Source organism: Scomber scombrus, chromosome 16 (assembly GCF_963691925.1).
Source record: "Scomber scombrus chromosome 16, fScoSco1.1, whole genome shotgun sequence".
NCBI classification, from domain to species: Eukaryota; Metazoa; Chordata; class Actinopteri; order Scombriformes; family Scombridae; genus Scomber; species Scomber scombrus.
This window is the reverse complement of record NC_084985.1, coordinates 15464411-15490771: the sequence shown is the minus strand read 5'-3', so window position 1 is coordinate 15490771 and position 26361 is coordinate 15464411. Positions and strand designations below refer to the sequence as shown.

General features: G+C 39.8%; 2 protein-coding genes across 3 annotated transcripts in view; one reads left to right on the top strand and one right to left on the bottom strand.

The window, feature by feature from the left end:
* The first annotated feature begins 3097 nt into the window (after nt 1–3097).
* Nucleotides 3098–5631, top strand: klhl38a (kelch-like family member 38a). Its single transcript, XM_062436303.1, has 3 exons — nt 3098–4453; nt 4627–4732; nt 5342–5631. Exons 1-3 carry the CDS (start codon nt 3098–3100, stop codon nt 5629–5631), a joined length of 1752 nt encoding a protein of 583 aa, XP_062292287.1.
* A 3979-nt stretch (nt 5632–9610) lies between these two features.
* spire1a (spire-type actin nucleation factor 1a) overlaps nt 9611–26361 on the bottom strand; it is a 30339-nt gene continuing 13588 nt past the window's right edge. For both annotated transcript variants that reach the window (XM_062435782.1, XM_062435783.1), the window contains 15 exons: nt 24648–24911; nt 22361–22486; nt 19792–19866; nt 19506–19670; nt 19123–19209; nt 18662–18791; nt 16773–16820; nt 16325–16482; nt 15550–15631; nt 15309–15451; nt 12219–12356; nt 12042–12112; nt 11920–11947; nt 11659–11822; nt 9611–11568 (listed from right to left, as the gene is read on the bottom strand). In XM_062435782.1, coding sequence (XP_062291766.1) covers nt 11298–11568; nt 11659–11822; nt 11920–11947; nt 12042–12112; nt 12219–12356; nt 15309–15451; nt 15550–15631; nt 16325–16482; nt 16773–16820; nt 18662–18791; nt 19123–19209; nt 19506–19670; nt 19792–19866; nt 22361–22486; nt 24648–24911 — 1950 coding nt within the window. In that variant the 3' untranslated portion in view covers nt 9611–11297. The remainder of the gene's footprint in view (nt 11569–11658; nt 11823–11919; nt 11948–12041; nt 12113–12218; nt 12357–15308; nt 15452–15549; nt 15632–16324; nt 16483–16772; nt 16821–18661; nt 18792–19122; nt 19210–19505; nt 19671–19791; nt 19867–22360; nt 22487–24647; nt 24912–26361) is intronic.

Below are 26361 nucleotides of genomic sequence, written 5' to 3'. Positions count from 1 at the left end.
GATATTATTATGAATACATTAAATAAATTGACTTACATTAGAGACAAAATATTCTCTTGCAAGTTTTTAACATTTCTGTTATGTGTGCTTATTTATTTATTTGCCTAGATCAATACCACTCTCATATTTTAGAGTACAGTTTAGACCTGCTCTATGTGTAAAGTGCCTTGAGATGACTTTTGTTGTGATTTGGCGCTATATAAATAAAGGTGGATTGATTGATTGATTGATTGATTGATTGATTGATTGATTGATTGATATTTGTGCTGAAAATATGAAGTTGCTTAGCACACCACTGGGAACAGCTAGTTTGTCTGTGTCAAAAATTAACAAAATATATTTGCCGGCACCTTTTCGTTAATTTTTTCTTTTTTTTACAGAACTACACTGTAAAAATGATTGGAAACAACTGGATTATTGGCCCGGAGCAGCAATTTCCTGCTGGGGGGTTGTTACAGTGCCACTGTACACATTAAACAAACAAAATGTTAATTAGTGAGCTTTAGAGGTGCTTATAGCAAGCTAGTTGTTTCTCCCTATTTGCAGTCTTTGTGCTAAGCTAAGCTAACTGGCGGCTGGGTTATTCAGTTATACTGTGAAAACATGAAAATTGTATCAAACTTCCCATCTTATTCTTGGCAAGAGGGATTCAAGACACAAGATTGTATTGTCGGTCACAATAGACAAACAACAGAAAAAGCAAAATGGTAAAATGGTCACAGTAAAAATGACAGTAAAAATAAGATGAGTGCTAAAATCAACAGGCTACTGTTAAAATAAGTTTAGGTGTGAATATCTGTATGTGTCTAATGTGAATGAGTGTATTTTCCAAAATTGTAAGTATTCCTTTAAGAACAAAAATGACTTGGTCCAAAGGAGAATTTTTCTCATTTCTAATCTTGTGACACCAGGTCCAGGTAACCTAAGCCAGTGACTTATTATTTTATTGAGGTAGTATTTTTAATGGAGTAAATCAAAGTATAGACAATTATAAACTACATTTCTTTAAGTCAAATATGGCACTGTGGAGCCCACAATGTATCCAGGATTTAGGGTAAGTAGGATTTGGCAGCATGACCCACAGGTGAGTTGTAGTAGTTGTAACAGCCATCTCCAGTTGTGCACGCTCATGGAGACACCTTGAGGCAAACAGAGCCCAGTTCTTACAGCTGTTTATCCTGATCAAGCGGGCCTATCAGCACTGCTCTATATTTACCTTCATCCTGGGTTACACACATGGAAGAGGGAGGAGGAGGAGGGGGGAGGACTTAAACAGCACAGGAAGACGGACAAGGGTTAGCAGCTAGGGGACACTTTGATTAAACACCAGCCTGGGTGGGCTCAATGGCTGAGTCAGGACCCCGTGATGACTCTCCCTCCCCAGGCTATTGTAAACACTCTCTCCACTGGACGCTGGCAGAGCTGCTAAGCCGGCAACTGGGTACCAAACAGCCCTGTGTCACATGAGAGGCCTGGCTGGAGTCACAGTGGCCCAGGATACTATTCTTAGCTGCAGGAATGTATACAGTGGCCTCATGGCGAGCTCCACAGTGCCTAACTGGAAAGCCTCGCTGTTTCTCTGTGTCATGCTCCTTTTCTTTCCCTCTTTTCATTTCTTTTTTGTCTGGATAATGCTTTGGTTCTCTTTTGGTTGGAACTGATACTTTTTCTGACAAGACTGGCAAGACATTTTAGATATTATTGATTCACTGAGGACAGCAGGTAAGGATTCACCCACCCACAGATGTTGCAGATGAGCTGACAACAGGTTCATCAGCCAGACATTTGACTCAAACTCATCAGTCTGACACAAATCTTATTATTTTATGTTTCATTACAGCTCTATTCTTTGATTTGTTCAGATAACATTACTATGTGTGTCCTCCTCTAATTATGTAGTTTATGGGCAGTTAAATAATAAATTCAGCTTTGGCATGCAGATAAACGTGTAAAATGTCATATTGGATACAAAAGTGTTGTAATGAAACAGAACTGATTATTAACGGAAGAAGGTAAATGAGTATTTAAATATTTAGTGTGTCAATTTTTAGGTTATTCATTATAAGGCAATATGAGTCTCTAGTGGAGACCTTTGAGACCTGCCAGCTGTGAAATGTCACTCAGAGCCACTGGTATTTCATAAAATACAATAATGATTAGAGGTCCAAATATATCAGACAGGCTGGGTCCCATAAGTGGGAGTAAATCAGTAGCTGTCGCAGAGATGATTAGAAGACTTAGTGTTGCTAATAGCCCAATGAAATTCCTGCTCTTTAAACCCTCCAACCAGGGAGAGACGCACTATGGGAGAAAAATTCATAGTATATAAAATAGCAACAGAGTCAGAGAAACTCAGAGGTATGGAGAAACAAACACAGATGGTCTGTTGACACAGCTCTGATAATGTCAGCAGTGATGGGCAGCTTGATGACAGAGATGTGGCCTAATGCTACGTAAATGCGTCAAGACAATTTAGAAGGGGTTGAAAATAGAAATCTGTGTGAGTCAGTAATCGTCACATTAAGGACAGCTGCTCTGCAGGAGTTTGAGAGCAGGCTAATAAATGAAAGGGTTCGCTATCAGTGGGGTCTGAGTGATTAGTGTGGGGACAAAGCTCAAAGCCATTCAGTTGTCAAATTGGAGAATGACAAAGTGAAACTGTTACACTAGCATGCATGATGAAGTAAATGTATATGATATATTGTGATAATATGTTTCCTATACTGAATCTGAAATTCACTGCAATATACTCTGAATTACACTTTCTTTGAAAGTATTATGTGTTATATAGGCAGTTAGCATGTATGAAGCAGCAACTTTTGCTAAAGACAACTTGTGTGTCAAACAAGTTTCACAAGCTATGTAACTTGGAGGATTGGCCAGTTGGGAGGTTATTGGTCAATCTAAGTAAGTCTGTAATATTTACTTTTGGAACTTAGTAGAGGCAGATCTAATTCAATTTCAACAAAAAAAATCTTTCATTAAAGGTATCTTTTCAGTAAAACCAGTGATAGTGACACCATAGGACAGAGAATAATGCCATCAGTACACTTGTTTTTGTCGATCAACCATATTTTGTCTTTTCCCTTCCTCCAGAATGGCCCGTAGACCACGAGAAGCTTTCTCTTTCAAAGACTCTGAACTCCCCTCCCAACTCCTTGCCCAGCTCAACGTCCTCCGTCAGGATCGAATTCTGACAGATGTCCTGCTCTGCACTGAGTACCAGGAGATCCCCTGCCACAGGAACGTCCTGGTGTCCAGCAGCCCGTATTTCCGCGCCATGTTCTGCAGCAACTTTCTGGAGAGCAGCCAGACAAGAGTGAACCTGAAGGGAATCTCTTCAAACATCCTCAGTGGCATTGTGGACTATGTTTACACAGGATGCATTACTATCACCATGGAGATTGTGCTCCCTCTCATGCAAGCAGCATCAATGCTCCACTATGGAGGTCTATTTGAGGCCTGCTCAATGTTCCTCCAGGAGCAACTGAGTCCAGAAAACTGTCTGAGCATGATACGACTGTCTGAGATCCTTCACTGTGAGAGTTTAAGAGACAGGGCGAGAGAGATGGCTGTGAGGTGTTTCTCTGATGTAGCTGCTACAGAGGACTTCTGTGAGTTGTCTCTTCCTGAGCTCATGTGTTATTTAGAGGATGACCGACTTTGTGCTGAAGAAGAGCAAGTGTTTGAGACCCTCTTGGCATGGATCCACCATGACCCATTCTCAAGACAAGGTGCCATCCATGATCTCTTCAAGAAAGTCCGTCTGCGCTACATCCATCCAACATACCTTTTTCAGTTTATCGCCAACGACCCACTGGTGCAGTCGTCAACGCTCTGTACTGAAATAATTGAGTCAGTGCGTCGCCTCATGCTCTCTGTTAGTGCTAAGTGTAGCCGTGAACTCAAGCCTCTCTGGACCACACCTAGACGTTACACCTGCCGGGAAACTCTGGTGGTGGTCGGAGGACGCAAAAACAATGAGCAGACCTCCCGAGAGGCCTTGCTTTATGATGAAAGGACCCAACGTTGGCAGTGGTTGGCCAAGCTCCCTCTGCGGCTCTACAAAGCTGCGTATGTGTGTATTCATAGCATCCTGTATGTGCTTGGAGGGCTCAGCCTCTGCATGACATCAGGTGACAGCTCAGTCAGTGCCACAGTTTACACACTTTCACTCAAGACCAACCAATGGAGGACGGCTGAGCCTATGTTGGAGCCACGGTATGCCCACCAAAGTGTGTCCTTTCTGCATTTCATTTTTGTGTTAGGAGGCATTGGCATAGACAAGCAAATCTCTCGGTCAGTGGAGAGGTACAACAGCATGTTTAATCAATGGGAGGCCATGGCACCAATGCCCACAGCGGTGCTGCATCCAGCAGTCGCAGCCAGTGACCAGAGGATCTATGTTTTCGGAGGAGAGGATGCCATGCAGAACCCAATCAGGCTGATTCAGGTAGAAAAGTCTCTAATCAGTTTTGGATTAACTTTAAAGTTCCAGTCCCACATTTTTGCCACTCAAATAGGGGCATGATCTTAGTTAAAATACATTGTCAGTTTTTGCAAATGGAAAGTTAAGTCAGGAACTTTAGGATTGACGGTCTGTTGATATTTGTATTATATCAATAGGTGTATCACATCTCTCGCAACTTGTGGTCCAGTCTTGAGACGAGGACAGTGAAAAATGTTTGTGCTCCTGCTGCAGTCATAGAAGATAAGATCTACATCGTAGGAGGTGAGCTTAAAAACGCGTACAGCTTTACATTAGAAACATATTTTTAACATCTTTACATACTAAGTTTGATTTTCAGTGAATTTTGTTGTTGTATGTTTTTCTCACAGTCAACAAATCTCAGAAAAAGAACTAACAATGTGTTAGAACATCTCTTTAAATTTTTCTGACTTCCCTACCCTATCTGTGGCTCTTCTGAGCTCATTGGTTGAGATGTAAGTCTTTTAAAACCTGCTCACAAATACAGTTTAATTTAAGGCTCAGTAATTTTCTGAAACAGCTGGGCACTGTAGTTTTCAGCAACAGGACAGTGTTTGTGGGATCAACTCAAAACAAACTACACTGCCCATGTTCACCGTAATGGAGGGACGTTATGTCACTTTAGTGCAGCAGTGTGGCTCATGGATGTAATTTTAATAGTTTTTTTACAACAATGGAGGTCTGTGGCACAGAGGAATAAGATATATCACGCTTTTAGATACACAGACAATACTTGCGAGATCAATTTATTGCTGGTTTTGTTCTTTTTGTGGAGTTTGATGATAATAAAAAAGTGTAGGCTATAACCAAAGTTATCCTTTGAAGTTGGCTCAATCAAAATCTAATTTCCAGGGTACACCAGGCGGATGATCGCCTACGACACTAAGGCCAACAAATTTTTCAAGTGTGAGAATCTGAAGGAGCGAAGAATGCACCACAGCGCTACAGTGATCAACAACAAGCTCTATGTCACCGGTGGACGAATCCTCAATGGCCATGACGTCATCGAGGACTCAGACTGCTTCGAGTGTTATGACCCAAAGACAGATGTGTGGACCTCCAAAGGTTCTTTGCCATATAAGTTATTTGACCACGGCTCTCTGCCACTAGTCTGTGTTTCCAACAGACCCAACCCACCATGATCAAACCCCCCACCAGGGTGAAAGCTACATGTTCTTCACCTCCCTTTTGGCATGATTTATTGGCCTTTAACTACACAAATGGGAAACCATTTCAAACTAACTGCATTCTTTCACGCAGCTCAGTTACTGACACAACTTAGCGGCACGTTAAGTCAGGCTGGCTTTTATCTGAAACAAAGGAGAGATCAGCTGACGTGCAGAGATGTCATTATGAAGGCCCCTGAGGTGGAACTGAACTGAGAACCCCAGAGATCACAAGAGGCAGACTTACTTACACAACAAGCAGCTGTTCAGACACTACGTAATCCAAAAAGCTGTTTCCATAGATGGCTGCACTCTTTAGATGCTAACTGAAAGTGTTTATGCTTTAATTTCCCAGACATTTCTACACAGCGTATCACTGTGCAGCTGCAGTTTACTTTCCTTTAACACTTTTAATTAGAAAGGGAATTGTGTGTCTGGCTGCAAGTGTATAAGCTCTGCCTCTCTGACAAAAAAGACAGATAATAAAAGCAGTTAAAAATATGCACTTTATAGAAATACATTCCTCCTTGACCCATATGCTTCTATCAGAGTGCTGATGAGATGAATTGTGACAGAATATGGACAGGCTCTCGTGGTAAAATGTACAGCAGTTTCAGCTTCAATCATGTTTGCTGAAATGCCGCTCAGACATGGAATATTACTTAAATGAAATTATCAGGGCCAACATTATTCCGATTAAGTTGGCTTAATTCACACTAACTTTGTGAATTATTCCAGAACCCCCAACAAAGCATGTTCTGTATAATGTTTGATGGATGATTCAGTTGCAACAAACAGGAGGCAGAATAAAATACTTAAATATTTATGCATGATTGCATTTCCTACAGTGGTGGTTTACCTTTAATTTCACAATGTGCTATTGTTGCTAGATAAAGAAAATGGCTTCGCAGGCAGCTACTGAATCTTGATGTGAGGATATGTGAAGGCAAATGCCAGTGATGATGCAGTGACCTGCTAAAGGTGACCATGACTGGAAATGGCTTTGGGAGTTTCAGTCTGCATGTACATACTGTATGTAGCCAGCAGGTGATTGCTCACAAGTATGTTGAATGATTTGTAATCAATCCTCCCTTCATTTGAGGAGAAAAAAAAAGATATCACATGTTAAATCTTGGAAGACGCTTTAAATGTCCACTGCAATGCTGGACACCTCTGTATACATCCTTGAAGTCTATGGAGCATCTATGTAGCATGTGTCAAAAGTTTAGACACACCTTCCCATTGACTTGAATGAAAAAGTGTATCCAAACTTTTGACTGGTGCTATATTAGCTTCGGTGCTCCACAAGCCCCTGGCCCCGGTAACAATTGCCATGGCAACTCCATTATTACCCAATTGCATTGTCTTTGACATGCATCCCTATAGTGAATATATTTAAGACAGCATCAGTGATCAGCTGCCTGACGCAAATGTGTTGGTGTTACTTGCACAACTGAGATACTTGCTCTTTATTTTTTGATGTATTATTTGTATGTAGTGTATTATACTGTCTGGACTGTATGTGGTGATACTGCAAAGAAAATCTAGTTTCTTATTTATTGCGTTGAATCTGTGCTGGAGGGTTGTACAAATTTTGTCTCTGTTCATGAAGCTGTTAGTTGAACTAGGCACACATATAAATGGTTAATTTGTCTACGGACTGACTGAGTCATATTGTCTTCATACTCAAGGGAACATTGTTGACACAGAAGCATGTTTAACAGTTATCAGGTGACATATTTGTTTTCCATACGTTAACCAGCAACAGTGAAACATCCACTTAAATACTGCAACATATTTAACTTTGGTTTAATGATACAGGAGTTATGATAGAAGGACAAACACCTGTTTACAGTTAATCTGTTTATGAAATTGACACTTTGTTTTATGTACTATATGAGTGACATGTGCCAACCTCTTGGCCCTTCAGACCACATTATCTTCTTAAAGAGTGTCTGGCATGAGGAGCTCCACATGTACGCTAAATATCCTGTTACCAGTTTCCCCCCTGAGAGGTTCACTGTTTGCACTGTATAGCCTACTTGTATGCAGCCTCCTGGTCAAGTCGACCTTATGGGAAGAGACACAGGTTCAGATTTCACTCTTAACATTTTAATCCCTGCCCATTAGTGGGGAAAAACATTGAAACTTGTCCGGGAGCAGCGACCAAATGGGAATTACCTCACGCTCTATATTAACAGGCCCAGATTGCCATTGAGTTAAATGGCTGCTTGTTAGCCCGGTCACTCTGAATGCTTCACAATAACCCTTTAGTACATGTGTATGTGTGTGGATTCAACACAAAATGCCCAAGCAAAACATCAAAAAGACATACATGCTGCACACAGTGACACATACACACCAGGAAAGTGTCTGATCTTTAAAAATTGAAAGTAAAACCTTAAAATAATAAACAGGCTGTGATCAATATGAATAAATTGCCATCAAATGAGATCAATTTCATGCTACACTCAGTTAATACCCTGTGAAACTTTTTATTGAGCTGCTGCTAAATACACAACCTATTCAGGCTGTTTATTGGTGTGTGTTTGCATGCTGTCTTTCCATAGAAACCAGTGTGTGAGGGTCACCCTTCATGGAGGCTGTGGCCTGGCAGGTTATTTTCAGCATCTGTTACTAACCCATCAAGGGATAGCATTTCATTGCTAGCCTTTTCTGTGTGCGCACATACACACATAATTGTGGTTTAAAGACCTGTATGCACACACACACTCACACATATATACTTGCAACCTCCCCAAGTCACCAAAACTGACCATAAAAACGGTACCCTCCATAACCTCTAAAAGTCTTTTACAGTATCAGCACTACCATGTAGCATACGGATGACATAAACTAATGAGAAATGTAACGTAAAACGTCATTTCTAATTTTAAACAACTTTACCAGACTAAAAACTCTTAAATTCAGGTTTTGAAATTGTACTCTCAACAGAAAACAGTCGAAATTAGAGTTTACTTTCTGGTTTGAGAGAAGCACACCCAGACACACCAGTTTGGATCAAGGGTTTTTTAAATACTAATTGAGGGAATTCCCTGCTGTGTCATGTGAGGGTCAATGGCCGGTCTGTAACTTTACCCTGTTGTGTTAATGTGATGGAGAGGGGGGGATTAAGAAAGTTTACACCTACATAAAGCCAGGAGTGCTTTACAAATTCTGCCAACCATGTGTCTTTGTGTGTTACACAAGTCTCAAGACTTTTTTCCCCCCAGAAATGGTTTTAATGTGGAATTTGTGGTGCGAGGTGGGCTGGAGATTGTCTGACATCTTTTTACCAATAATGCTAAAAGAAAAAAAGTGTTATCAATTTATTTCAAAATACATTCAATATGTAATCCAATAAAGCTGTTAAAATACCCAAAAGCAGCTACCTGAAAATAAGCAAGAGCAGAGCTTTTAACAGTGTTAATATTTTAAGTCCTGGACATCTGTAATAAAACTAAATAAAAGTTAAGGATCCAAGGATTAAGGGAAAAGTGAAGAAAAACACACATACAGTGAAATTAGTGCAACTCCATATAGCCAGTTGAAGTGTTTGAATGCACTTTCTAAAGTTACAACTATGGCAGCAGTTTTCATGACTTCCAACACTCAAGTTACATTACTCAAATGTTTATATATATACACATATAAATATATATATATATGAATATACTTACATATATCCTGAGTATGGAAACGTAATACACTTTAAAATACCTGCAGTACACATCATCTGCCACCTGACGTCCCTAAAACTGCAGAAAAATATGAAGTGCAACAGAAAAGATTTCTTCTTATCATCCCTTTATCGCCCTCTGCTGACTCAAACATCTTCACGCACAACACATCTTAGACTTAAGAGTTTTACTAAGCTTGACAGTATGTGTAATACATATATGGAGTCAAACATAAGAATCATGATGATTTTATTATAGTTTCTTTGATAAAAACAAGTCACAATACAGCATGCACACATTCCTTACACAGGCCTAAAATAAATCTGTTCGGATGAACTATTTTTAAAGGAACATGGCATCATCATTATCTAACAGGCTGGTTAGGCTTTGTGTTCGATTGCTAACAACTGTCACAAAACACACTATATGAACACACATTAAGATGTCTGTTGGTATGTTCATCTGTCAGTAAGAGAGAAGTTCATAATGTATATTTAATGACAGTTATATAATTTAAAATGCTTACATTCAATTTAGGAGTGTTCTGTTTTCTTTTAGCCATTATCCCTCCTTTACAAACAACTTGCAGCCATTCACACACATTTTCATTCATGAGGAACCCTGGGAAATGGCACTATGGGCCCCCAACAGGTGAAAAACAAAGATTTTAATTATTATCATTATCATTATTAATTAAGACAAAACCCCAACATAAACAATAAATTGGTCCGGTAAAAGTGCTATTTGAGTTTTAGGAATATCTTAACACTGAGGAATTTATAAACTATACAACAGAAATACAATCTTAATATAACATATAACACAAACCATAAGAACACTAATAATAAAGGTTTCAGAGAGTAATCTCAAATAAAGTTTTGATACTCCACAGTCAGAAATCTTAAAACATAGTAAAATTAAACTTCTATTTAGTAAAGTTTTTATATTAAATTTGGAGTAATTTAGATATACAGCATGTACACATTCATAACCCTACATTTCTGTGATTCTATTGCCCTGCTTGGAACATGGAAGGGCAAGAAACAAAACCTTAAATTTACTCTAAAATATCCCCCGTTGAGTTTATAACATATGTACAATAGGTCCATGACTACAAAAGGCATTCAAAGAAAGAAATTACATTTTGGCACCAGGCACAGAATTTATTTACATTATAACTAAAATAGCTAAAACCCACCCAGAAAAATAATACATTTCCACCCCTCAACTTGTCATCCCAACATCATGAGATAAGTAGTAAAATGTACGCATTTGTCAGACTACGTTTGATGAAAACTTGCTTAAAAAAAACAAATGAACGATGGAACATTTGGCATAATTGTTGCTGGAAGAATAAGAGAGGGGCAAGAAGTGGTAGAGATGTACCCCAGCGGACCTGACAGGAAGATCTACAGTGCATTTCTGTCAAAAGACAATCGGTTGTTCATCCTGAGTGCTAGAAGTAAACAGGAACTGGAAAACTTAGCTAAGATTAGGGTTGGGCATCTGTACTATTTACATATCATCACTGCAACATTTGGCTTTCTGTATCCTGTGATCCAGCTCTCCTGTCATCCACATTCTCTCACCCGGTTCACTTTAGCAACATCAATAGCTCAATATAACCACTTTACCCACCACTAACATGCCCTGAATTATCACGGCCATGTAAAGAAACATGGCTCTCCATTGTTATCTGGCAGCTAATGCGGAGTCCTGACCACACGTCTTTGTCATGACCAATCATAGCATGCCAACTTTTCCTGAGACGGGGTAAGGTATACGAACCTTCACTAACTTTGGGACTGGGATGGACTGGCTGCATGGTGACTGGAAATTACCATTTTCATACATAGCAGTGAACCAGTCAGTGTCAAAACTAACACTAAGTAGGGACTTTTTATTGAACAAATGTGCTCTGGGAAAAGCATGAACAAAAAGTGCACAGGGCGGTCTCACTCCCTACACCTCATTAATGGTGCGCTCGGAGGGCCTGAAGTTGACCGAGTTCGACGACGGCATGTAGAAGGACTGGGTTTTGCGATTGAGGCGAGCGCGCTTGGTTGCAACGCACAGGCTGCGCTTGCTGGAGGAGATGATCTCGGTGATGAACTTTTTGCAGTCCACGCAGACCTCCATAGTGACCCAGTCCTCAGTCAGTTCCTTGGGCAGCTCTGGCTCGTCCTGCGACCGGCCCTCTTTGCTGCTACTACTGCTGCCGTGTTTGGACAACCTGAGGACAAGATGAAATGATGGGTTAAGTTACATCTTTGTCTTATTTGTTTTGCATATAAAAAGACATTTTAATTCTGCTGTAACCTACTTGTAAACACTTCTGCGTAGGCTGTGTCGACTCTGTCCAGATCCAAACGGATGCTTTTCTGGCTCAGCGGGGGCAGAAACACCACTTGCCTCTTCTTTAGCCATAGCGCTGGGACCCAAAGAGTAGATGGGTAAGGTGGAATATGGTTTAGATGGAAGCCGCATCTGAGGGTAAAAAAAAAATACACAAATAGATCTTAAGAACAACTTTTACAGAATATAGAGTTTTATGGTCTTCATAGATCAGCCGACAACTTCTTACCTTCCTAGAGCACTGGGAGCACACAGGCCTGGAGAAAATAAAAAATTAACTAGTAAGTTGAACAGTCCTGAACGGCTGGTACGCTTCAGTAAAGTGGTTCCAGGAAGAGTGATTTAATTTACCTTTTGCAGAATTGGCAGGTGTACGACCAGGTAAAAAGCGAAAACCTCTTGGTCCGACATGAAAAGCAAAGCTAGAGAAGAAAGCGTGAGGTGAGGTGACGGAAGTACAGTATATGGGATCTGATGCATTTTAATGACTGTGAGAAACAATCAGCCTGATTGAAGATAAAACTATACCTTTCCTTTCTTGAGGGCGTTGTAGATTTCTTTATACTGCTGAAACTTCTCCAGCTCAGCCTTGACCAGAACCTGCCTGATATGCATCACTTCCTCCACCGTCAGAGCCAGACACTCCACCGGGTAGCAGAACTCCTCCTGAAGGAAAAAACACACCACAATCAGCAAACTACCTTTCTGTACGTAGATGACTGAACACAAGTCTTGAGACAACAACAGCAAGAGGTGATGTCATCTGCTGTCAATGAAACTTATGTCATGTGAATGTGTCTAAATGCCAAAACAAAATGAAATGCCCCAAAACACAAGCACCCATTGTACACCACTTTACCAAAACACCAACACATGCAATGAGATGGTGAGAGTGAAAACATACGTCTTCGACAATCTATCGAATACGAATTATGTTTCCAATGACATTACAGAGTGACAGTGAACAGAAATACAAACTTCCCGGTGATGTAACACACCCGCCATGATGGTGGTCCACAGCTTCAGCCATCAATTTACTTTATTCACTTATTCCATTTACCTTATTCAAAACCACAGGTCCATATTAAAAATAAACAAAAAACAGCTTCAAAGACTAACTGCAAGGTTTTAGCACCATTTTTGTTCATTTTTTAACATGACTCAATGGACTTATTACCAGTTTTACGAACAAATGAATGTTGAATTATTTCTACTCAAACTATTTGCAAGTGGACCCCCATCATGGTGTAAACTGTGGTCAGCAGGAGATTAATGACATAGCTGGGAGCTTCTTTAACATTTTCTCAATCAATCTGTGGTTTGTCTCTACTTAAAAGCGTAATGCACCAACAGTTAAACTACCCAGAAGTGAAAATTGCTCAGGAAAAATTCTTCAATCATTTATGCATTGCTCACTTTCCTTCAGTTGGCTTGATTTCAAAAATTCTGCTGTAATTGTTTACAGATGATTTCTCAACTCTTATTTTCCCTCTTCACTTTCACTGAGCTATTTTCAGTATGCCACAGATCTCCCATTTAAAAACATGGTCATGACACAAGGTCCCATTCATCTAAAAACAAGTCTATTGAATTATATGATATTCTGGAGGGGTGCCCAACACAGTGTTATGTGTTTTTTGATGATACAATTTGATGATTTGCAGTAACAGTGAACCTACCGTGCCCTGAGCACCACTGGCTGCTTCCACCTGACCAGCAGACAGAGGAACAGGACGTTCAATCAGACCTTATATTCCAACAAGCTAATTACTTACAGTATGCTTAATTAGGTTTAATACAAGAATGTCACAAATCTGTTGGGGGATATTTGGGGGGCTCTCAGTAACATCATCATTTTTACAGCCATATTTCTTAGGTTTATGACAAAACTAATAAAACGATTATCTTTACAGCCGTTTTGTAAAAGGGATAAAGTTCTTTATCATAATTCACACATTATTTCATAAACACCCTCCTCGCATGAGCTCATACCATTAACTTACTGTTATTTCATATCATATGTGGCATGAAATCTAATTTCAAAACAGCAGAACTTCATAACTGCAAGTCCCATGATAGAAAAATCATCTGACAGCATCCATCCCAGGAGGAGGAGAGTTCACCGAGATGGCAGCCTTCATCTCATGATTGCATTCTTTCTGCTCCATCATAGACACAGAGGTTCACAGCTGGTGTCTACTGATGGTGCAGAGATAAGTATCCTACAACCCTGCCAGGCTTAGGTTTCATACTGGTCTAATATAGATAAATAAAACAATGAAACATTTTAAAAGATGGATGGTCGTGATAAACAGAAAATTGACCAAGTTACCTTTGCACTGGGATCCGCCTTCAGCTGCAGCATTATATAAAATAGGAAATGACTGAACGTCAGTCTTTTGGAAAGGACAGCTAACCAATGTAAATATAATTACAAGATACAGCCAACAAAGATGTTACTGTTCTACATCTACTAGAAAAGCTTAACTTCTCACATATATGTGAAGCATGTTTGAGTGTGTGCACGAGGGATGAAAATTAATTAGTCTTGTTCTTATCATCAAAAGGATGGCTGGAAAAATGTAAAATGTGCCTTCTGAATACCCCCCTCTTTCACAAGGAAGTTGCATTTTTCTAATTTTTAAGAAACAGGATGTAATCACCAAATATAATTGGTAAAAAACACTACTAAAAATAGCGTAACAAATTACTATTAATACATGAAACCATTGCTCCTAAAGTGAATCATCAGCAATATCAGAGTATTAAACTACTGTGAAACGAAGTGCACAATTTTAAATCGATCTGATGGCCTCCAACTGGTTGCTCTGGTTTGGCGCCAGAGGTCTGTATTTAACTAGTAAGTGGTGAGAAGGAACCAATTCCCTCTAAATCCTCTTCATACAGCAGCCTGTCCTGTGGTTTCAATTACAGCCATCAACATCACTAGAATCATACGACCGGCACAGAGTTACTCAGAGAACCAATGACCTCATGGCAGACAAATGACCAGTCACAGGACGGCAGTAAATTCAACGGATATATTGTACGTCCACTGATGTTGGTGCATGTGGCCACAGTAATGGACATTCATCCAAATTACATGTCCATGTTTATAAGTTTAGATTCTACAGACTCAACTTTGCAACTCAGATAAATGCCTTTCTCTCTCTGAATCAAAACATGATCATGTGCGGTAGAAAGGATTTCTGATGGCTTTTCCTGGCAGAAAGGCAGCTGGCCGAATTCCTGAGCAGAATCAAACCGGAGGTCACGAATGGTTAGTATCATGAACACATGCACAAATCTGCCCAAAACTGACAGATTCAAGTTAACTGATAAGTTAGTCTGTGTTCTCAACACAATACTACAGCCGGAGATATGATATTTATATTATTTAATGATTAATTTAAGAAAACTCAGGTGTGGCCCCCGTCAGATACAAGCACAGACAGAATCTGATTCTGTGGGAAACGCCACATCTAATATGACTAAATTTATGGAGACAAATCTTTTCTGTCTGTGTAGAAAAGTTCAGAAAGAAATCTTGAGGACTGCATTCACTCATTCATGCTTTGATGGTAAATCCAAGAGAAATCGCTCTCATAGTTTACATACCAAAGACTTGGAGCTCTGTCTGGATGCCGGTACAAAAGGGCGAACACTGGTTGGGGTCTCCTTCTCAATGGAGTGCCGCCTCTGTGGAGACTGACGCTTGTCTGGTTGGGGGGTGGCAGAGATTGGCAGGAACTTTGGGGGTGCTGGAGTGATGGAGGGGGGAAAATACATGAAAAAAAGCCAAAAAAGGATCTTTGATGATTTGGTGTGAACAAAAAGTACCGCTACATTCAATACTTACCCTTCTTCCCCACGACAGACTCTGGAGAAGTGTCGTCTATCAAAGACGTGGACATACTGGAGCTGCTCCGCAAGGGCTCCTCCTGTAAACCAGACAGATTTAACCACAGGAAGACGATAGCTTCAAACACAACAAAACGTGACAATGTCTGTGTTTGACAGCTTGCAGGCTGGGACTCAGCAGGGAAGCGAGACACAAACTAAACAAACTTGCGCTGCAGTTTATAAGTCATGGGCAGGCAGCGTGTTGGTAACAGTGGCACTGAAAGTAAGAACTGAACCAGCATTTAAACAAACATTTACATCTATGTTTACGTGCTGGTTAATGTGCTGCAGCTGAGCAGCTCATTAGTTAACCAGCCTGCAAACTGACATTAGCAGTGTACTTTTCCCCTTAGGAATGTTTGTAAGGAAGAGACATGTGTTTTCTAAGTTAGACAAGAAGGAGACTTTAGATGGAAAGATAATGTGTTTGTGTCTGCTCTGCCTATGACAGAAATTAAATTTGATTGGCTTTGATAAGACAGTGTGTGCCACCATAAAAACATAAAACACTGAATATAAATGTCTCACTTTTGGATCCTTCTCAAAGGAGAAGACAGAACGCATGATTTACAGAGTAGATATATATGCTATAACAGACAAATTCGATTTCAGTTGGACTTTAATCCTATCAGGGCCAGTATTTAGGTTAGGTGGCGTATATTAATCATTTCATCTTTCTCTCTTGATGCACTTCATGAAAATTACATCACATAAAGTGTCCAACATCTTACATCAGATTCAGAGCTGTCCAGTTCAGCAAGCGTGGGTGCCCTGAGTAACCTCTTTCTTTGGGAAAGAGGCAGCACTCCTCCTCCTTTATTGGGTGCAGTGGTGCCACTGGCGAGAGACTGAGTGCTGACAGCCAACTTCCTGGGTGCATCAGGAGTATCTGCAGGTAAAAGATAATAGTCTCTGAAATCCCAAACAATATTTAATTTTGAACAATGTTGTTTCACGTGAACCATAAAACAATATGAACTATCTTATCTTATCATAACAGCTGGCCATCATGTCTTTTGTGTAAACTATGGGTGTCTTCATACAGTTACTATATGATACTACAGAGTCTAGACACCATATGTTAGGCTAGATAGTCTCCAACCATGCACTAATGTTACAGATTTTCTCATTTTGACAAAACATTTAGATGTATTTTGTTTAGACGTTTAAGTGCTTTACCTGAGCTGCGGAACAAGTCCTGAGGAGTGCTGATGCTTTTCCCTGCACCTGCAGAGTAATTTAGGGTAATTTATCCTCCAGTAGGACCACACATTCATATTTTCATCCCTAACAACAAGCTACTACAGGGAAGACTTAACAGCAACAAGCATCTGTCAGACCAGGTGTGCATTGAAGGAGGGAGAGTGCTGTATAATTGTGGTCTACATTCATTGACACAAACATAGCTGGAAAGCACAGAGGGACAGTGAGGGAATCCGTGAAAGACAACGAGTGCAGACAAAGCACCAAAGGTTATTCACGTACATCCATCTGGATTACAGTTGTCCTATGAACGGCAGAGCTACGTTCAGACCATCATCTGTCATTCAACTCTATCTAGAGGTAGGCTGCTGACACCCGTGTTATGTAATTTTTCATATTCCCCAGTGAGAGCGGATTAGGTTGACAAGCAGACTGTAGAGGCATAGGGATGATCTGTAATCTCACCCAACTGGCTCTGGCTCAATAGCCATCGCTCGTCACCTCGACAACCGAGAACTCCTGTGAGAAGCTACTACATCCAGAGCATTTTAAATGTTATTAAACTTATGCCACTCATAACATGCTTAAAATGTAGAATGCCTGCCCTTTTGGAGAAATATAGTAGACTGCCCATGAAATTATCCCACTAAAAAACATGCAAAATTGCATGATGCCAACATTACAATTTCACACATTACAAGATGTGCTGTGCTGACCCATTTTTTTGTTCTTTCCTTCTTACTGTGGGTTTCTGTATCTCAAAATATAAGCCAAAATATGACACTGGTGTGTCATACAACAACAACAACAAGTAACGTGTCATAAAAAGTGTAGGTGTGTGTGTTTAAATCACAGGGGAAGGCGGGTGCTAATCCTAAAAATAGCCTGGAATGAAACACGGGTACAATAATAGGCAGACAACAGGTGACATGAAACTTTACCTGATGAGTCAAAACTGTAAGACATGCTAAGAGGTCGCATGACTGACAGATATGCCCATGTAAGAAAAAAGGAGATGGAAGCAAATTGGAGAAAAAGAAAAGATGAGAGTTTAAATGGATGGTGAAGTCAATGAATCATCCAAGTTTATTTAAAAAAAGTATCATTCATAAAAATAGAGACTCTTCCTAAAAAAAAAATGCTACTTATAATCTCAGTTATTCAGAAACTGGTTCAGAGACATTTTAAAGCCTCCTATATGTATGATTATGCAATAACTTTTCCATGTAACCTACTTAAACCCCAAACAAAAAGACGTGTTGTATGAACCACATACACAGAGTAACAGAGTACAGCATAGACTGACAAAATATTAGCTTGTTTGCTTTTATCTGCTTAAAGCCTTAAATGCTTTAAACAGCATAGATTAGGAGTAAGTTGGTCAATTCTGACCACTACATACCAAAAAGATTATCTCCTATGCACTGCTTAGCAGAATTGCTTACTGGTATTATAGCAGGTATGTTGACTAAGTTCAAACCAAAGAAATCAACTTGGGCAATGCAAGTCTGACAAACAACCGAAGGCTGGCAGCTGCAGTCAGAGTGATCCTTGTTTAAACTCTCTGGCATTTCTAATAAATAGAACAGATCAATGTAGGGAAAAGGCTGTTGGAGTAATGGTGATGGATGCTGTTAAGAATGATTAAGTTGTAGTTAATTATTTTTGTCCTGAGTGAAGGGGTTAGGCCATAAAGCCACACTCGCTCAGATTAGATTTCTTCAGTTTACACTTATCATCTGAACAAAATATAACATATAATAACATAAAAATTAGTTTTGAAGTAGGAGCATTTTTATATTATGTCCATATGTGCATGTATGCCACGATATAAACACAATTATTTCCATCTGTGTGTGTCTCACCCAAACGGTTTCTGCGGATCATGTCTGGTGAGACCGGTCGGAGCTTCCTTTCAGCTTTGATGCCCTCCAGCAGTCGCTCATGGAGGCTCCGGGGACGTGGTGGGTGAGGTTTCAGTTTACGGGCAGAGACCTGTCATGACAACCACAAAAGTGAGCACTTAACGGTCATCACCAAGGAGACCGAAGTGAGATTTTCGTCACACCCCTCCACAAACACTGCAAGATTTGTTATTGAATTAATTTGACTAATTATTCTTCATTCTTAAGTCTAACACTTTGGTTAAAAATACTAGCATGGTGATGACTGATATGACACATAATGTTCTTTCACACTCCGTCATATAGATAGTTAATTATCATCTCAGTCATTCACCTTAAAATAATTATAAGATTGCGTCAAAATTGAAAGTTTAGTATTGCCCCAGTAGGGAAAGTATCTTGTGTAAGCTGATGTTACTTACAGGGTTGAGAGGAGGCCGCGACCTGATGAATTCAAGAATGATCTCATGTGCACTCTTCTTTAACCTTGGCGGGATGTCTCCATTCACCTGAAATGAGTTTGTGGATTTCAGTTTCTTAAAAAATTTAATAAATACAATCTGATAGAATATTACAGAAGAAATCTTTAAATTTCTTCTGTAATATTTGAAAAACTTGCAGGCAGACATTAGGATGAACAGCTACTCCCTAAACTGACAGTACAGAAATGTGGCTATTATTAACATGAAGAAAACAAATATTATGCAAACTTCTTCATCTCATGTAACATTTTGTTTTATTCAGACCGTGGACTAAACAGCTATACATAAAAAAATTGTTGTGTTGGACCTGCGCAGGACCTCACCATGACTTTTCGCAGCTTGTAACGTTTGGAGCGAATGTCGTCCATCAGCATTTCGTACGGCGTGAGCTGGTATTCAATAGGTAGTGGGTTGTACTGACGTTCCTGAACCTTCTTCAACTTTACACCGTCCCGTAGATCTCGCATCACCTGTACCCAGAACCGTGCCTGCCGGGACAATAAAAATGAATTGCCCCATTATGATCAGAAAATATACTCATGTAATTACTAATATATGAACGTAAACTCATTGAATAAGGGTGATGGTGCAGTAAATTGATAATCTCACCCAATCTGCATTTTGAAGCTCATCGAGATCTTTTACAGGTTCACCCCGAGTCTCACCTTCCATTTTCCGAAGGTTCTGACAAAAAAGGAAGACATTAAAAACAGAAAGAGGGAGGGAAAAAAGAGACAAAGAAAACTAAAAACAACTGTAATATCACGAAAATCAGGATAGTATGTGTACTACTGCATTTACAGTACTGGCTGACATCAAGTTGAAGTCAATGGCAAACTGCCCACATAGCAATAGTCGTCTAATTAATGAATCGATGGATATCCATCTCATCCTACACTGACAGTGTACCGGGGGAAAAATAAATCAATAGCAAACTAATGATATTTATTGCGATTAATGTCTGTCTTCCTGCACAAGTCACTGAAAGTTCAGTGGGACCAGTTTCAAATGTCAAATGGGGCCAAGTTAAAGACCACCATTGTTGTTGACTTATTCAGCACATCCTTTTTTATTAAGGCTTTTATCAGTTTTGGACATGGTGAACTCTGCTGGGTGTGTTTGAGCATGTTGTCACACTATCTTCTCAGCCCATTTGTTTTTTACTAAAGGCATGAATACTGACAAAGGACAAAGCTGCCCAGGCTGGAATGAGGAGCAGGTAGCTGTGACAGGACACTTTTCACCCCCCAAAACACAAACATTAAAATGTTTATAGTTGAAATACATATCTAAAAAGCTCCAGACCAGATAAAGCAAACCTGATCTATGAGATCATTCAATGCCAAACTTACAGATCAAAGAGAAAGGCTGAAAGATCAACCTCAGGTGTTTTTTGTCTTATCATGCATCTACACATCTGTTCGTCCACACCCGTGTTTACTGCTGAAACACATTCCTTCCACCCAACCCGTGTCTTTTTTCTGCTTATCTGACCTTTCTCCTCTATCCAAAAACATCACAAATGTCGATTTATCTTCCACATTTGCCACGCATGTTTCCTCCCTTTTTTTAAACCAGGGCAACATTTTATCTCATCTGCTGCTTTCACAAGAAATTAAGATTTCAGGTTATTTACAGATGGACTAAAAAGACAAGGAAATATGATTGAACACACTGATAGAAGAAAGAAAAACAAGAGCAGCAAGAGAAACTGAAAAAAAATACTCATTGATAATTGATTAATTTGTAAGCATGTGCGATGTGTGATGCTATGCATGGCTACTTATTAGCAGCTACTTATTAGCCTGTGACATTTCAGTACCGCAGGAAGTGCAAAGCCCCTGAAGCCTGGTGGCCCCTCCTGTAAGCTCCTTAAATTGCTGTAACAAGGTTACACTTGATTCTATAACCTTTTATTACGTAAGACAGTTTTCATGAATTCTGTCCCGTGCAAAAGTCACTGCCTGCACTTATTGCATGAGTGTGTCCTTACTGAACAGCAAAGGTGCGCTGTCTGACCAGCTATGGAAAGAGTCATGTATCCCCACACCATAATTCAATCAGAGAGCACAAAAGTGTACTTCTAGGTATATGAGAGCTTCAGTTTGATATGCTTGACTAAGATTGGACAAATATTTACCCACTGGCCCTATACAACACTTTTCTGAGACATACTTTATAAAGGTTGTCCATTTAAGTTTATGTATTTTAACACTACAGTCAGGGTGCAAATGAAAGTTTAAAACAACATTTCCTATCAGAGAATTGTGATTATGAGAACGGAGTTCATTATACACCTCTAGTTTGTTTCAATAAATTTACACTGTTTTCCAAAAATTTGCCATTAGACTCATCTGTAATATCTGGGTCTGCTCAAGTTGCTTATGACATCTTCCATGGTGTATTTCTTTAATGGCATTTTTCAATCAAACAACTTTTAATTAATCATATTCATTAAAAAAAAAAGTCCAGCACATCTCAGTTAACAGTCGGTTAACCACTAATCATACTCCATTACTCCCACAAGGCATAAATCTGTCAATTAGCTAGCATCGTGACATAAGACAGGCAGACAAGACCACATCCACTCAGAGTTACATCATGCCGAGCGCTCCGGGAGATGCCGAGTTCTCGGTTGGCCTGACAAAAAGGGGTCAGACGGGGACACCTACACAGGCTCTGTCCTTTACAACACTGCAGGCTGTTTTGTTGTTATTGTGCTCGTTTCTGGGCACCACTCTGGTAGTTTCGTTCCCAGCGTTTGAAAGCCTGGTAGCCTAACAGACCCTAATTTAACCGACTGAATACTACTCTGTAATCCACACACCAAAGCAGAGTGCTAAAACCCCTGAGACAACTGACTTTGGTACTTTCTTTTATCAGTTTTGAGCCCTCAAACACAAATTTCTACATCACTTTCAATTTGATTCATATTTTGTGATGTGAAAATTGAAAAAGTAGTATGAAGTATGACTTAGTGACCCTCGAACTATTAAAAGTGAGTTTTTCATTATTTTTGAAAAGGTTTTAGGTGACTCACTTCATGTGTCAATGTCAGTTGTTTTGGGGATTCAAGTGGGTGAGGAGAATGCACCGTACGCGTTTCCTCTTAACTGTGACTCATCCTCAGCAGATTTATTATAAAACTAATAGATGTCATATGCTCGTGTTTCTTTACCTCCTTGGCACTCTTGATCTTTTCCAGGAAGGTGTTCAGTTCCCTGGTCTCGGCGAACAGAGCGCGACACACAGCCTGGTAATGGTTGGGGGCGTCTGACGGGCTGGGAAGGTGTGAGGAACATAGCTGTAGGGGAGATATGGTAGAGCAGGGCTTATGGAATAATCATTAAACATGACCAATATAAAGTGCATATTAGTATCGTACATAACTGGACCAGACATAGATCAATCATATAGTTCAAATAAGAAGAACTGACCCTTTTTCTGAAAAATATACACATCAATTTGTAGCTTTATTGGACTCAGCTACAAAGTTAATATCAGCATTCATCTCCATTCTCTGATTCAGTCTGCAGCCAAGTTACTCTGAGCTAAATGCTAACATCAGCATGCTAACATGCTCACAATGATAATATATGCTAATATTTATTAAAATTGTCTGATCCCAGCTTCTTAAGTATGTTCTGGTCTCTTTAGACGTATACGAGAGTAAACTGAATAACTTGGGGTCATGGACTGTTGATGGTAACAATAGAAGACATTTAAAAAGGTGTCACTTTGGGCTTTGGGAAACAATGATCAATATTTTTCACCATTTTCTGCCATTTTATAGACCAAATGACTAATCAAGAAAATAATCAACAGATTAATTGATAATGAAAATAATCCTAAATTACAGCCCAGGTAATGTGCACACCTTTGTTTTAGGTGGTAATAGTGCTGTTATCATGCCAACACACTAAACTAAGTAAAGCTAAAAGGTTAAATGGGAATGTTAGTACAGCAGATAAAATTAACTTCCTTATGGTACCTATTGTGATTGTAATGTCAATAACAGCTGCCTGCCAGAGTAATGGATTAGCTGTCAAATTATTTTCGGCAGCAAAAAAGGAGGAAACCAGACCAATGACATTTTCTCATTCTCCTGATGGGCTTGGCAAGCCACAGGAATTTGTGACTCAGCATAAGGTGTCTTCTTCTTCGTCCACAGCAAGAAATTCACAGATACAATGATAACAGAGCAGTGAGAGTATTTTCTACCATGATTAAAATACTGCTGTATCAGTGTTTCCATTGTTTCTGATGAAGTCAAAGATTTGAATGAAGCATGAAACTTATAAAATGAGGGCAAAACTGTAGCTTGACTGTAAAATTATGAACAAATTATTAACGATATGTGCCATATTAAAGCATAGTGTGATTTTAAAGTCGAGGGCAACCTGTGTGTGAAATAATTTGAGGTTTTGGAGAGCAATAAAACACGAGCAAAATGGGTCAGCTACAATCCAAACCCCAGATTGACAGCTTTGGTAAGAGGATGACTGCTCGTGTAGCCACTCCTCATTTCACTAAAGCATTCAGCACATTCTGCGTCTGGCTCTTCCTGTCTTAGAGGGACGCTTTACAAGCAAGTCCTGTCATCTTCAGTCAACCTCAAAGTGTTGCTGAGACCTCATCCATCCGACCCACAGAACAGCAGAGTACGAGGAAGACAGACTATAAGGAAAGAGGTCAGGAATGTGCACTTATCCAATTCAGCCTTGTCATACCAACATGTCGCAGTTTACACTCAAGAGAATGATTGTTGGAGGAATTAGGGGCCGGGCCAGACACACACTGGCAGCAAACACACTTAATGTTTAGGTTTTAAACATTCATTACATGAGGGAATAGGCTTAGAAAGTTTCTAAGCCTATTCCCCAAATACCTGTGTGTTTACCCCGCTGTAATTACCCGTCTCGTATTCAGAGGCTGCCTGGGGAATTTACAGCATGACAGCTCCTATCAGGGGAATTTATTTGAAGCCTCAGTGATGATGAGGTCCGCTTTGTTACGATGACGGTGTGACAATGGGTGAAAATAGGTAAAATGTTCACAGTGAAAGCAGATTGTGTACCTTTAATATTCCCGTAACAATGTCAATAGTGTGCTGTGAAATTTCAATCCACAAAAAAAACCTGCAAGCCTGATCGATCAACCCACGACTGATCGAAACAGTCGTGGGTTACAGTAAATTCATTAAGAGTTATAATTGAGAGTGTTACAGAGTGTGAGGAATGTGCTTTTGTTTTCAACAGACTCAAAGTCGCCATGAAAGCTCTCATTTCCGAGCAGGCATCAATGGAGACACGTGCATCCCGCTGCCCACTTTACCAGTTTGTTCAATGAGATTTTGTCATCTGCACTCATCACATGCGTTGTGTTCGTTCTATTAAATCAGCGTCTGAGGCGAAAAACAAACAGTCATGAAATCATCTGTTGTTCCCCTGGTAACAAAAACCTACCGCGATGATGTCTCGATAGCTCCGAACGCTGCTGCTCGAAGCAGAGACGGACTCCTCCGCCTGCCCTTCCTCCTCTTCCCCGCACTCATCCTCTTCTTCTGTGGCCTCGTAGCCCTCGTCAGGACAGAGGTCGCTCTCTTTTTCTTCTGTGTTGGTCATCATGTCGATCAGGTGCTCCAGCGGCGGGCTGAGTTCACGCTCCTCGTTCTCTTTGAGCCCGAAGTCCAGAGCTTTGTAGATCATGACACCCAGTGAGTCGATAACCTGCAGGATGATTGGAGATCATTATTGTGGAGAATCAGAGAATAAAATGAAATTATAGAGTTGAATTCAGGCTGTTCCTGGGCTACTATTGTTTTTGTTTTTGAGTCTATAGAAAAAGGAACTTTGTGAGATTAGATTTAGTTTCTATGTTGTGGTGTAGTCATGGAGACTTTAATCACAGTCACGGTTTTAATGTAATCACATTTTAATTAATTTGAAATGACATCACAAACCTTCCCCAATATCAGACAAAAAAATTGAATATGAATTTCATTACAGCTTTTATTTACCATCATACCTGCCCATTGTGATTTTTGCTTTTATGTTGTTGGTGGCTAAAATATTTAATTAAATTAATAATAACAATAATAATAATAATAATAATAATAATAAATATAACATAGGCTTACACACACACACAACTGCTCTTCAAACTAGCAGTTACGTATATTTGTTCAATCTTCAGGGACAATTTAATTAAGCCAGGACAGTCAGACATAAAATATATTTTTCCATTTCCACACTACCCTGTAATTGCCCTCTGCTCCTCTATAATTAATGGCACACCAGCACATCCTAATGGACCAGGCCCGTTTCATAGCATCCATGTCTCAGTTAGATAAACAACTCCATCTACAACAAACTCAATTCACCTGAGCAGACAAGATGTCCTCAAACCAGATGTGAAATTAGGGCAGAGTGTTCCTCCAAACAGCCTGATTATTACCATAATCTGGCGATGATTTCATTTCATCACTGCCTACACTCATTATTAAGCGGGGTATGACCTCCCTTTTTTCCCCCCAGCTTGTTTCAACTCATCTTAATGTCTCATCTACTGTCAGGCCACAACAAGACAAAGTTGTTCTTTCAGCGCAGCATTTGCAGTTGGCTCGTTTTCCACCATGTCCTCTCCCGACAACTTAATAAAACCGCTGCTGTCAGCGCAACAAGTGAGCACTTTCTGCAACCACTAATGTGAGCTGAATGGTCATGTAAGGATGGGATTTCAGAGCTGAGAGTCAACTCAAGTCAATTTTATTTATATAGTGCCAACTCACAACAGAAGTTATCTCAGGGCACTTTTCACGTAGAGCAGGTCGAGACTGTGATTTAAACTTTAAATGTATCACAGAGACCCAACATTCTCCCATGAGCTAAAAAAAACCCCCCACTGAAACAAAATGTACGACGGTAGACCCGAGATAACCTTTAGAAACCTCAAGAAGATGAATGCCAACACATTTGTAGGATGGGACAGCTGATGTGATTCAGACTGACTCGGAGCTCAATGACGGCGGGAACATTTTGGGACGGCAGCGCTTCATCTTAACTCGAGATTGTACCTTTATATTAAATTTCATGCAAAAAAACTAATAAAAAAATAATCATATTAATCAATAATTAGAAATATTTTAGAAAAATAATAATTAGTTGCAGCCTTATCCAC

What these genes read in the sequence shown, in the direction of transcription:
- klhl38a (XM_062436303.1), top strand. Translation starts at nt 3,098, where the DNA reads ATGGCCCGTAGACCACGAGAAGCTTTCTCTTTCAAAGACTCTGAACTC. An exon ending in ACCCAATCAGGCTGATTCAG is followed by an intron (nt 4,454 to 4,626) that starts GTAGAAAAGTCT and finishes TTATATCAATAG; the next exon opens with GTGTATCACATCTCTCGCAA. An exon ending in TAAGATCTACATCGTAGGAG is followed by an intron (nt 4,733 to 5,341) that starts GTGAGCTTAAAA and finishes TCTAATTTCCAG; the next exon opens with GGTACACCAGGCGGATGATC.